This window comes from Sus scrofa, chromosome 6 (genome assembly GCF_000003025.6).
Source record: "Sus scrofa isolate TJ Tabasco breed Duroc chromosome 6, Sscrofa11.1, whole genome shotgun sequence".
Lineage (NCBI taxonomy): Eukaryota > Metazoa > Chordata > Mammalia > Artiodactyla > Suidae > Sus > Sus scrofa.
This window is the reverse complement of record NC_010448.4, coordinates 17,900,093-17,913,263: the sequence shown is the minus strand read 5'-3', so window position 1 is coordinate 17,913,263 and position 13,171 is coordinate 17,900,093. Positions and strand designations below refer to the sequence as shown.

The window sequence follows — 13,171 nt, the reverse complement described above, 5'->3', positions numbered from 1 at the left end:
GCAAGACTCTTTGTTTCTTTTGTTCACCAATATATACCAAGCATCAGGAACAGCGTTTAGCATGTAGTGGGCCTCTCCATAAATATCTGCCAAATGAGTGAAGAATCTTGGACTTTTCTTTGACAGGTGCCCACAATGCCTTGATTGTCTTTCACTCAGTTTGCTTGGTTGGGGGGGTGATAGTATAGGAAAAGTCCTGGCTGATGACCAGGGTCTAGCCACGACTATTCTTGCTATTTGTGACTGTGACAGTTGTATTGAGTTTGTGAAAGTCTTTGCAGCTGTATGTTTATGACATATACATTGTTTGCTTGTGTGTGTATGTGTGTGTGTATATATGTAAAATATGTGTAAGTTTCCCATAATATGACTCCTTTTTTTTTTTTGTCTTTTTGCCATTTTTTGGGCCGCTCCTGCGACACATGGAGGTTCCCAGGCTTGGGGTTCCGTCGGAACTGTAGCTGCCAACCTACACCAGAGCCACAGCAATGCAGGATCCGAGCCGCGTCTGCAACCTACACCACAGCTCATGGCAACGCTGAATCCTTACCCCACTGAGCAAGGCCAGGGATTGAACCTGCATCCTCTTGGATGCTAGTCAGATTGGTTTCTGCTGAGCCACAACAGGAACTTTTAATAGCTTTATAGGGTATATCTTCAAATATTTTATTTCCATGTGTAGATTTTTATTTTTATTTATTTATTTGCTTTTTAGGGCCACATCCATGGCATATAGAGGTTCCCAGGCTAGGGGTCAAATCAGAGCTATAGCTGCCACCTACACCACAGCCACAGCAATTCAGAATCCAAGCCATGTCTGCAACGTACTGAACAAGGCCCGGGATCAAACCTTCGTCCTCATGAATACTAGTTGGATTCGTTAACCACTGAGCTACAACAGGAACTCCAACACTGGATCCTTTAACCCATTGTGCCGGGCCAGAACCTGTGTCCTGGTGCTACAGATATACAGCCAATCCTGCTGCAGCCGGAACTCCATCCAGGACATGGGTTTGATCCCCAGCCCAGCACAGTTGGTTAAAGGATCCGGCATTGCCGCAGCCGTGGCATAGGTCACAACTGGGGCTCAGATCTGATCCCTGGCCCAGAAATTCCATTTGCCCCAGGATGGCCAAAAAAGAAAAAATAAATAGTTTTAAAAATTGGGATTCCTCATGCTTTTTCGTAAAATAATTCATTGTGAATATTTTCCTTAACATAAAGTATTCTTCCAGGGCACGATTTTTCATGGTTATGCAAGTACTTTGGAGAGTATCAAGCCCTGTACAATGTGCCATGATGATACGTGGTAGTTCCCATTGTGGCTCAGCAGAAATGACTGGTATCCATGAGGATATGGGTTCGATCCCTGACCTTGATCACTGGGTTAAGGATCTAGCGTGGCCGTGAGCTTCGGTGTAGGTTGCAGACTTGGCTTGGACCTGGCATTGCTGTGAGTGTGGCGTAGGCTGGCAGCTGCAGCTTTGATTCAGTCCCTAGCATGGGAACTTCCACATGCTACACCTGCAGCCTTCAATTTAAATAAATAAATAAATAAATAAATATTTTGATTTCTTCCCTTTTTCTGTAGGGGACATGGTCTCAAAGTACCGAGAACCTCTGATCCACACCTTCCTGAGGGGAGCAAGAGATCCAGACGGTGCTCACAGGGCCAGCAGCTTATCCAACCTTGGAGAACTGTGCCAGAGGCTGGACTTCCTGCTGGGCTCCGTGGTTCACGAGGTACGTACGGCCTGTTGATCCCTTTCTCTAACGCTTGTGTTCCTTGGACCTGTGATAGAGCTCCGCACTGGGACTGAAGAGGGCTGTGTTCTTTTTCTAGATCCAGCGAGTCACTTAACCTCCCTCGGCCTCATATGTGTATCCAAAGTTGTATTTGTAAGATTTTTTTAAGTGCAAATGAGAGGAAGTCATCTTAACTTACTTCAAGCCATAAAAGAGGGTTTACTAGGAAGGTTCCAAAGGAAACCAACAGAACTGAAGAAACTTTGAGGAAGAGCAGATAGAACTTTCCCCTAGGCCTCTGGGCCACGTGCCTCATCCCTGTTCACAGAAAAATCTCGGGCAAATGCCTACTCCACTGGCCCTCTTTGGGCAGAGGTGCCCTGTATTCAGGGAAACAAGGTCTTACCAGAAAAGAGAAATTAAGTTCCTTGTTTTATTCACCATTTTATACACAGTGCCTGGTACCCACTTGGTAAAGGATAAATGAGCAGCCAAACTAAGAGTGATGAGGATGGCGCTGGACACTCCTCCTGGTTTTGGAGTTTAAAATTCAGGGAAAAAATGCATTTCACTGTTGTCATCTGTGAATATCTTCTTTTAGCCTCTTAAATTTTTTTTTTTTTTTTTGGTCTTTTTTTGTCTTAGTGCCGCACCCTCGGCATATGGAGATTTCTAGGCTAGGGGTCGAATCGGAGCTACAGCTGCCCGCCCACACCACAGCCACAGCAACACAGGATCTGAGCCGCATCTGCGACCTACACCACAGCTCACGGCAGTGTTGGATCCGTAACTCACTGAGCAAGGAAACCCGCCACCTCATGGTTCCTAGTCGGATTCGTTTCCACTGCACCATGACAGGAACTCCTAGCCTCTTAAATTTTATCTTTGCCCTTTTCGTTTACTTATTACATGTTACTATATTAACATGTGTCTTAAGCACCTACTATGTGCTAGGCACTGCTATTTAAAGATGATGATGGGCAAAAAAATACTGGTTAATATGTTGCCAGGAGTCTTTTTACTACCAATGGGCTTCACCGTTTTAAATCTTTTATGGAAGAAGGTGGTTTATAAACTATAAACATGTGGAGTTCCCGTCGTGGCTCAGTGGTTAACGAATCCAACTAGGAACCATGAGGTTGCAGGTTCGATCCCTGGCCCTGCTCAGTGGGTTAAGGATCTGGCGTTGCCGTGAGCTGTGGTGTAGGTCGCAGATGCAGCTCGGATCCTGCGTTGCTATGGCTCTGGCGTAGCTGGTGGCTATAGCTCCGATTCAACCCCTAGCCTGGGAACCTCCATATGCCGCGGGAGCGGCCCTAGAAAGGCAAAAAAGACAAAAAAATAAAATAAACTATACACATGTAAATAAAGTACAGTTTATATTATCCTTTTATTTATGAGAGACTAGGTTTTTCATATAAAGCACGTAACTTAAAGAAAATAAAAACTTAGACAACTTGTAATTCTGGCTTCTTTTGCAGTGTTCAGTATCCTAGGGCAGACCATGCTGAACATCAAATCTTAGTACTGGGAGTTCCTGTCGTGGCTCAGTGGTTAACAAATCCAACTAGGAATCATGAGGTTGCAGGTTCGATCCCTGGCCTTGCTCAGTGGTTAAAGATCCGGCATTGCCGTGTCTAGAAAAGACAAAAAGACAAAAAAAAAAAAAAAAAAAATAGTATCTACTGAGAAGTTCCCGTTGTGGCTCAGTGAGCTACAAACCCAACCAGTATTCACAAGGATGCTTGTTCAATCTCTGGCCTCACTCAGTGGGTTAAGGATCCTGTGTTTGCCATGAGCTGTGGTGTGGGTTGCAGATGTGGCTCGGATCCCACATTGCTGTGGCTGTGGCCTAGGCTGGAAGCTGCACTTGATTCATTCCCTAGCCTGGGAACATCCAAATGCCACGGGTACAACCCTACCTAAAAAGGAAAAAAAAAAAAAAAAAGAAAAAGAAAGAAAAAGTATCTACTAAAAAGGAATTTTTTTCAGTGTTTGGCGATGATATTTCATCAACGAGCAGCAAAACACACTCACAGATATATACCTACACCTGAATTTATGATATTTCCTGAATCCTGAGCTTTATACACCTTATTTAATTGATTATAAAGGCTACTCTTCTCATTAAATTCCAACTTAGGGTTTTTAGGAACATCATCATTTCCTCTCCTTTAACTCTAACTTGAGGGACACGCCTCTACGCCCAACTTTTTGTATCTTTTTTTTTTTTTTTTTGTCTTTTTAGGGCCACACCCACAGCATATGGAGGTTCCCAGGTAGGGGTCCAATCCGAGCCACATCTGCAACCTACACCGCAGCTCACGACAACGCCGGATCCTTAACCCACTGAGCAAGGGCAAGGATTGAACCTGCAACCTCATGGATGCTAGTCGGGTTCATTAACTGCTGAGCCATGACGGGAACTCCTGTATCTTTTTTTAGTTACTTAGAAATAATGATTGGAGTTCCCGTCATGGCGCAGTGGTTAACGAATCCGACGAGGAACCATGAGGTTGCGGGTTCGATCCCTGCCCTTGCTCAGTGGGTTAACGATCCGGCATTGCCGTGAGCTGTGGTGTAGGTTGCAGACGTGGCTCGGATCCCGCGTTGGCTGTGGCTCTGGTGTAGGCCGGTGGCTACAGCTCTGATTAGACCCCTAGCCTGGGAACCACCAGATGCCGCGGGAGCGGCCCAAAGAAATAGGAAAAAAAGACAAAAAAAAGAAAGAATGATTATTACCAAAGTAAAACCTTGAAGCGTTCTCATACACATGAACCACTGGGCATCTGACCTTTGCTTGTTTTGGATGGCATTTAGCAAATCTCTTATTCTTTAGTTTATTGACTTATAACACTTAAGAGAGGACCCTGCGGGTCTATTTGGTTATGTTGGGTAAAGATTTCAGTCTATACGAATAAACTGGGTCAAGCAGTAAAATGGTTCCTTCATTTTTTCGTTTTGTTTAGTTGTCTGTTCACATGACTCAACCTAAACAAACCATAAACTGAAACAAACTTTTGGACCATGATCTGAACCAAACCCAAATCTTATTCTTAAGAGCAGCTTTATTTTCTATTTTTTGTCTTTTTTTTTTTTTTTTTTTTTTCCCCTAGGGCTGCACCCATGGCATATGGAAGTTCCCAGGCTAGGGGACAAATCGGAGCTGTAGCTGCTGGCCTACACCACAGCCACAACAATATGGGATCCAAGCTACATCTGCCACCTACACCACAGTTCATGGCAACACTGGATACTGAATCCACTGAGAAAAGCTAGGGATCGAACCCAGTTCCTCATGGATACTAGTAAGTTTCGTTAACACTGAGCCACAACAGGAACTCTGTAGCAGCTTTATTGAGATGGAATTCACATTCTCTATAATTCACCCACTTAAAGGGTACAATTTAGTGGTTTTCAGTATATTTTCAGTTGTGTAAGCATCACAGAATTTTCTTTAAACACAGCCGTGAAGTGAATGAAAATTTCCCCCAGATCTCCAAGTGAATCAGCTCAGATTTGAGAGTATCTCATGCATTTCCTGGAGCTGCTGAGCTCACACTGTCCCTGAATATCAAAGTCTTCCCTGAATCCCCTGGGCCACTGCTCCCTGGCAGTTTCATGCTTCAGAGTCAGTGTTCCCACCTAAAGCTGAGAACTGAGACCATATTTCTCTGTGACCTCCCAGAGTCTTCTGGGTTTTGATTTTTTTTTTTTTCTTTTTTGTCTTTTTGCCTTTTCTAGGGCCGTACCCATATGCCCTTTTCTAGGGCGTATGGAGGTTCCCAGGCTAGGGGTCTAATCAGAGCTGTAGCCACCGGCCTACACCAGAGCCACAGCAACACGGGATCCGATCCGAGTCTGCAACCTACACCACAGTCACGGCAACGCCGGATCCTTAACCCACTGAGCAAGGCCAAGGATCGAACCCGCAACCTAACGGTTCCTAGTCGGATTCGTTAACCACTGCGCCACGAGGGGAACTCCTCTAGAGTCTTCTTTCCTTTCTCTCTCTTAAGGAAACTGGAACATCCTGGTGGCGTATGATTTCCTTTTGAAAGTGTTAGAGAAATTTCTTGGTTTGGTTAATTAGGAAGTTGGAGCTAAAGCAGGTTTCATAACATTTGAGAAGTATTATCTTTCTGGAGACGCACCTGACCTGTTGAAAGAGAACCAAATTTCTAAGCACTCTCAGGGGATGGGGATAAACGAGGACCCACCCTCTGTGTTCACTGGATCACATGACTTAGACTCTGAGTTCAGTTTCCTGACCTAGAAAAGGGGGTTAAAATATCGACAATGCAGAATGGTTAGAAGGATCTAGAGATAACGTATATGTGTAATGTGATGATTTATCCACCACTTGTTATTGGGAGCCTACAAATGCCCAGAAGCATTCTAGACACTACAACATATCACTCTTCAGAATAGACAATGATTCCCGTCTTCATGGCGCTTACGTTCTGGTGAGAAAAGACAGACAGTAAATGATATGCGTGTTAAAATACAAAGTATGTTGGACAATAGTAAGTGCTGTGGAAAGTAAGAAAACAAGCAGTAAGGTCAATCAGGATTATAGTATTAGGCGAGTCTAAATAGGGTATTCAAGGAGCTCCTGCTGTGGTGCAACAGAATCAGCAGGCTCTGGGGATGCAGGTTCAGTCCCTGGCCCGGCACAGTGGGTTAGGGATGTGTGTTGCCTCAGCCGTGGTTTAGGTCGAGCTTAGGCTTGGATCTGGTTCCTGGCCTGGGAGCTCCATATGCGACCCAAATGAAAAATAAATAAATACATTGAATAGGGTATTCAAGGTAAGCCCCACTGAGAAGATGGCATTCCCGTAAAGACATTTTACTTTTCTGTATTCAGATTTTTTAAGGAGCATTTTGGTCATTTGAACAAAGGGAGCTGATGGTGACAGTGATGAGGATGAGCAGCTAGGAAATGAAAACAGGGGTAACCTGCGTCCTTCAAATGTCCCCAGTCATACATTTACCAAACACCTGCAGTGTTCCAGGCCCCCTTGTTATAGGCCAAGAATACAAGCCTATAAGATACTACCTTGCCTTCTGGGCAAGGGTAACCTGTGGAAGGTATAGATGGCAGGAATTGCAGTTAGAGTCCGCTGTGATCGGAGCCCCTCAGTCAGCTTTGGGTGTTGACAAAGACGTGCTGGAGGAAAAGACCCTTGGAGCTGAATCTGGAGAACAGGTAGAAGTTAGGTGGCCCAAGAAAGCAGAGGGGAGCATTTCAGCGGAGTGAGCAGCTTGTGCAAAGGCACTGAAAAGACCACAGCCAAGCCATGTGCAAGGGTCGGCATCCAGCTCTGGACACAACACGTTTGAAGAACTCTAGGGAGATCCACAGGCTAGAGTGAAGATCCAAAAGGCAGGTGAGGAGTTCCCGTCGTGGCGCAGTGGTTAACGAATCCGACTAGGAACCATGAGGTTGCGGGTTCGGTCCCTGCCCTCGCTCAGTGGGTTAAGGATCCGGCGTTGCCGTGAGCTGTGGTGTAGGTTGCAGACGCGGCTCGGATCCCACGTTGCTGTGGCTCTGGCGTAGGCCGGTGGCTACAGGTCCGATTCAACCCCTAGCCTGGGAACCTCCATATGCCGCGGGAGCGGCCCAAGAAATAGCAACAACAACAACAAAAGACAAAAAAAAGACAAAAAAAAAAGGCAGGTGATAGGTGAGCTGGTAGCAGATCTGAAACAAGAGAAGCAGGCAGAGGCCATGTCATGAAGGGCCCTGTTAAGCTTTACAACATCCTGACTCACAGCAAGAAGTGAGCATTGCTTATGAAGCCCTCAGAAATGAAGTAGGAATAGATAGTAAGCTGTTTGCTACCTTGGGTGCTAAAGAGGGAGCCCTTCCTTTTGTTTCAACCTTAAAATTAACATGAGGAGTTGCTGCTGTCAGGGCACCTGCCAGGTTAATCCCTTTCCTGGTGACCCTGCCCCACTTCTAGGGACCCAGATGCTCTGTAATCTCAATTCCAGGAGGGTTTATAATCATTCATAAATTGTGAGCTCAACCAGGACAGAACCAACCTTTATCCACCTTTGCCTATCACAGCGTTAGGCTTAGAGCAGCTGTTCTGTAAGTGTTTGCTGATTAATATTGAAGGAAGAAGAGGAGAAGCTCGACTTGGAAAGACTAGTTCCTACATACTTTTTTCTTTTTTGGCTCCCTCCGTGGCATATGGAAGTTCCTGGGCCAGGGATCAAATGTGAGCCAGAGTGGCGACCACAGCTGCGGCAACGTTGGATCCTTAACCCATTGCACCAGGCTGGGAACTCCTCCTTCGTGTTTTCACAGTAGTAACAGCAGCAAGCACTAATGCTCATCTCAGTGCCTTACATACGTCAACTGATCCAGTCTTCACAGAGGAAACTGAGGCACAGATAAATTAAGTAAGTTGCCAAGGTTATGCAGATGGGATACTAGGGGTTTTTTTTGTTTGTTTTTGTTTTTGTTTGTTTGTTTGTTTTTTGTTTTTTGGGTTTTTTTTTTTGGTTTTTAGGGCCATACCCACAGCATATGGAAGTCCCCAGGCTAGGGGTCAAGTCAGAGCTACAGCTGCAGGCCTACACCACAGCCACAGCCATGGCCATGCAGGATCCGGGCCACATCTGTGACCTACACCACAGCTCACAGCAATCCTGGCTCCCTGACCTACTGAGCGAGGCCGGGGATCAAACCCAGGTCCTCATGGATACTAGTCGGATTCGCTTCTGCTGCGCCACAGTGGGAACTCCGGGAAGCTGAGGTTTGAATACAGGCAGGCAGTTCCTGAATCCGTGCCCTTAACCACTCCTCTGTATTGTCCTTCCATAAATGTTTTCAGTTCATTTATAAGATTGTTTTTGCACCCTTGAAAAAGAAGAGCGTTGCCATATGAGAGAAGCTGCTGACAGGAAGGGTCGTGGAACTCTGTCTCAATAGCATTTGCTTTTGGCAGTGAAACTTCAGAAGGCAGTACAGTCCCTCTGATTTGAACACCAGGTGTTTCTGTCCCACATAATTTCTGTCTCTTTTTAGATGTTCCTTCTTATGGAGCATCCCACGCTTGCCATGTCGCAGTGCCAGTCCAGCTGCCTTGGGTGGATGACGCGTTTGAACATGCTCGAACACCTGGCGCTCGTGGGATTCCAGTCACAGAGTCCTCATGCAGTCCCACCACTCTTGTCCCCTCACATCACAAAAGGGGGAGATCAGGCCCAGCCCTTGAGTAGTTCTTCATTCATTTATTTTTCATTCAGCAAATGAGTTCTGGGCCCTTACTCTGTGCCCGTTATGAGACTACAACGAAGCTGTGTGTGCTAGGTGGTAGGAATCCAGCTCTGAACTCAACCAAGCTCCTGTCCCCATGCAGCTGCTATTCTAGGGAGGAGAATTAGGCAACCAACAAACAAGCAAGTAAGCAAATATATTACTGTGTCAGGTGGAGTGAGTGCTGAGGAGCTAAACCTAGTAAGGCAAGAGGCCCGGAGGGGTTAGTGATTTTGTGCATTTGGAAGAACAGGAAGAGCTTCCCTGACAGGTGACTTGCAGAGTCACTAAGCAGAGACACAAAGGGAGTGGGAGCTGTGCCAGGCAGATACACGGGGTGGGGGGGAGCCGGGGGGTAGCAGGGAGCCACAACGGCAGAGGTCCTGAGGCCACTGTGTGCTTCATGTGCCAAGGAGCAGCAAGGCCAGCGTGGCTAGAGAGAAGAGCAGAGGGAAAGAGGGAAGGAGAGGTGGTGGGGCCTTGTAAGGACTTTGGCTTTTGCTGTGAGTGAGAGGGGAAGCCAAGGCCAGGGGATGACATGATACAACCCATTTTAAAAGGTTATTGTGTCTTGTTCTATGTCATTTCTTTCATGTCCCATGAAAGGTCACGAATTCTCTTGTAGACTCAGAAATGCTTGGCCCCAGCGTATCCTGGTGGAGAAGGAGCTTTAACTGTGGGGAAACTTGTCTTTGGCTGTAAAGAAGGAATTCTCCTTCATGAGTGTTTGTCATGTGTTTAGAGGACACAGACTGAGGACCCAGTTTCTGCCCCCAAGGACATCTCAGTAGAGTGTGAAACCCAGAGGAATAAGTAGACAGATGACCAGAGCGATGTCCAAGGACACGCCCAAGGTGCTGAGGGACGGGGAGCTGGGACACGCACTTACTTGTCGGGGCATCAAGGAAGTCACGGGTCAGGGGTTAGCCACGCAGAGGAAGAGCGGAAGTGTGACTTGTTTTGATGTCACATTGAACAAACCAGCCACCGTAGACTCTTCTGACCTGATCTGATCTGGGGGTCATAGCTGTGGCTCTGCTGGGTGGTCCGGATTGGGGCACTTTCTGTGCTGTGGCAGGGCTTGCTGCTGGGAAAGGGACGTAGCCCTTCCATGGTCTCTGTACTGGGAGTTCAGGTTTTTCCTCTCTGTTGATACCAAGATTCAACCTGTTTGGAGAACATTATTATTTTCCCCCATTCCTCCTTGTTCTTGTCAAGAACTGTGTTGCTTGAAACCAAATCTTGATAGGCTCTTTCATCTTCATTGTCCTCTGTGGAAAGTAAATACGATTCAAGTGAACCTCAGGGAGAGGCCCATCCTCACTCAGCAGAGAAGATGTGCCCTAGGTGACACGTGCGGGAGCAGCCTGTCTTCAGTGTGGCGCCCAGACTTCCAGGAACCCGAGCTTTGAGGTTTGACGCACAGCTGTCGCCTCTGCTCCCTGGGAACGATCTGAAGTGTTTACGAGTTTTGCCACAAGCAGTGCGGTTTCCTGAGCGCTCGTGTGGTTGAGGGTACGTAGACCCCTGAGACAAGGACTCAGGTGGGTGTCCCAGGAAACCTCAAGGAAGCGAACGGAGCCCCCTTGGTTCTGTTTCACGGCAGGTTAGGTGAGCAAGTGGAGCTTGCAGGAATTAGAGGCCACCCTGTCTTTACCGTTAAGGTTCTTAGTTTACAGAATAGAAGGACAGGTGGTCTAGCTTCGAACAAGTTAGCAGACTGAATTTTAACAAAGGAGTGTTAGGGAAGAGGATGAAGGTGCAGTTGGAAAGTTGAAATCATGTTTTAAGTAATTGATGCCTCAACTCTGGTACCTCTCTTCTGGAATTTTCCAAAGTGGATTTTTGGTACTCTTGCCATTTGTTTTATCTTTATTTATGTAGTTCTGATTATGCTTTATGTGTGCCAGCTGTTCGGGGAGTGATATTTTTCCATATTTCTGTTGGCTCCTATCGAACGTCACATTGCTTAAACTGACCTTTAGTCTTTCCGAAGCAATTGTCACTTTTCTCTCTGTACGGCTTTCAGAAGTGAATATGATTTACATAATTTAGCCAATGAAAAAGTCTTCCTTGGAGTTTAGTTTGTCAGAATAGGTACGTTGACCCTTAGGGCAGGTGACATGAAGATCACATGGAATGGGTTCTGCCCTTTGGGAGAAGGTGGAAATGTTACACCAGTTCATAAATCAGTAAAGACCTTACATCATCTGTCTGTTCGCCAAGGCTTTTAGGGGGGCGGAAGGCAGTGTTAAGTATGTCCTTGGGTTGGAGGTGAGAGTGACTTGTGCAGACTGGACAGATGGAAGAGAGCGGCCACGCGTCCTCCCTGCTTCTCGTGTTTGACGAGGGGTCTAGCCCATCGGCTTGCAGAAGAGCAGCATTACGGACTGGTCGTGGGAGCCTGGTCTGAGCAGAAGAAGGCCATTCTTATCTCTAGAGGATATCTGCAAGGCCATATTGAAATGCTGATGCTTTAAAAGCATTTTGCACAGCTGATCATTGTACATGTCCTAGGATTTGGTCCCATGACAGAGGTGTTGAGAGAGGTCCGTGAACACTCTTTCTGTTCGCAAGCCTCTTCCTGGTGGTCCTGGATGGCTGATTGCAATCAGCTTGGTACAGTCTGGTGCAAAAATACTAAAAGCAGGAGGCCATTCCAGCTGATCTCAGCAAGGTTTGTAATAACCAGTTCCTTTCTCAGGCATCCTTCAAGGTGGCGCAGGGATTTAAGAACCGGCTTTGCAGAGGAGGTCCTTTTCCAGCCAGGGTGCTTCTGCCTATGCTGATTGTGGAATAAATGCCCAAGAGTCAGAGCTGGCCTTCCACTCAGCCTAGTGGGGCAGAACAGTGGTGGCAAAGCTGGACACCAGCAGGGCTCCAGGCCAGGAGGCTTTACATGGGCCTGAAACTAAACCTTCCGGGAAGCAGGCAAAAGGCTTGGGAGAGCCTGTGTGTTACATGGCCCCCTGGGCTGGCTTTCATGCTGAAGTTATCAGACTAAAGAAGCTGAACTTTTATGTGTGAAGAAGAAGTCGGACCTAGCTCTAACTTGTTTCTCTGATTTCAGCTCTTACCTCGTAAATACTAAGCCTGCAAGTGGAGGTACCTATTATGTTGTTGCCTGTTTGGAAGTTGCCCAAGGAACTCCTCCTGGGACTGAATTGCTTCTACCGTTAATGCCAGAGGCAAGGAAGCCGCTGGTGGCCTTGGGTCAGGGTCCCGGGTCAAAAGCAGGAGCAGCTTGCTGGGTCCTAATTGAAAATCAGACCCAAAGAGCTGAGCTTTTCTGGGATTTCCCTTCATCCACAAGCGTCGAGTTTGTGTAATAGATGTACAGCCTGATTAAATGCCAGTGCATCACAGATGCAATTATATTTAAGAGCAAGTTACTTCTTCTAATCCCTTTGCCATCACTGATTAATTAGATACTTTGAACTATGCCCAACTGTTTGAAAGCTGTGAAAAATACAACCTGCATAGTTCAAATTTCAGCACAAGTCTCTTTCCTCATTCGTGCCTGTATTCTTTTTTTAAACCTTTTTTTAAAAAAATTCTTTAAACATAATATGTATTTATACATGTTCCCAAGCACACAATCTGGCTATTTTCTTATCATGGTTAGAAATCCCTCCACACTTGGCCAAGATACACACTCGCAGAGCAAATCACCCAACAAAGTATGTGAGAGACCAGTTGAATAATTGAGACTTAACTTCAGATTTCTGTCGTCATTGGTCCCACTTTTAAAATTTTTGCTTTTTCCTTTTTGGTCTTGCACAGATGCCTCAGAAAAGCTTCTTGCTCTTGTTTTCAGCTGTTATCTCATGTTAGAGATTTTAGAATATTTTCATGCCCACCAGGAGCAGGGTGGGAGCAGGGTAGCTGGTACAGGGTATGGAAAATGTCTCATGTTATGTCATATAATTATTAGCTACATATCTGGCACCATGTTTTATAAGTAATCTCCAGTCTTCCCTCTTATAAAGCTGACTTTTAAAGTAAATGAGCGCTGACCCATTCCACAAGTGAAGACGCCCAGGCAGGGAGCCTCAGAAAGTGGCCCCTCGTGACTCATTCGGGACATACACTAGGTTGTGAGACTGGGACGTCTGGACGCCCCAGAAGATCCGTTGGAATCCTGATGTAGTTTTC

At 46.3% G+C, this 13,171-nt stretch overlaps 1 protein-coding gene across 1 annotated transcript in view; it reads left to right on the top strand.

Annotated features, from left to right (window-relative positions):
* Positions 1–13,171, top strand: part of TANGO6 (transport and golgi organization 6 homolog) — a 201,506-nt gene that overhangs the window by 158,292 nt on the left and 30,043 nt on the right. The window contains 1 exon segment of the mRNA XM_021093875.1: positions 1,592–1,743. Within this exon segment, the coding sequence (XP_020949534.1) occupies positions 1,592–1,743 (152 nt within the window).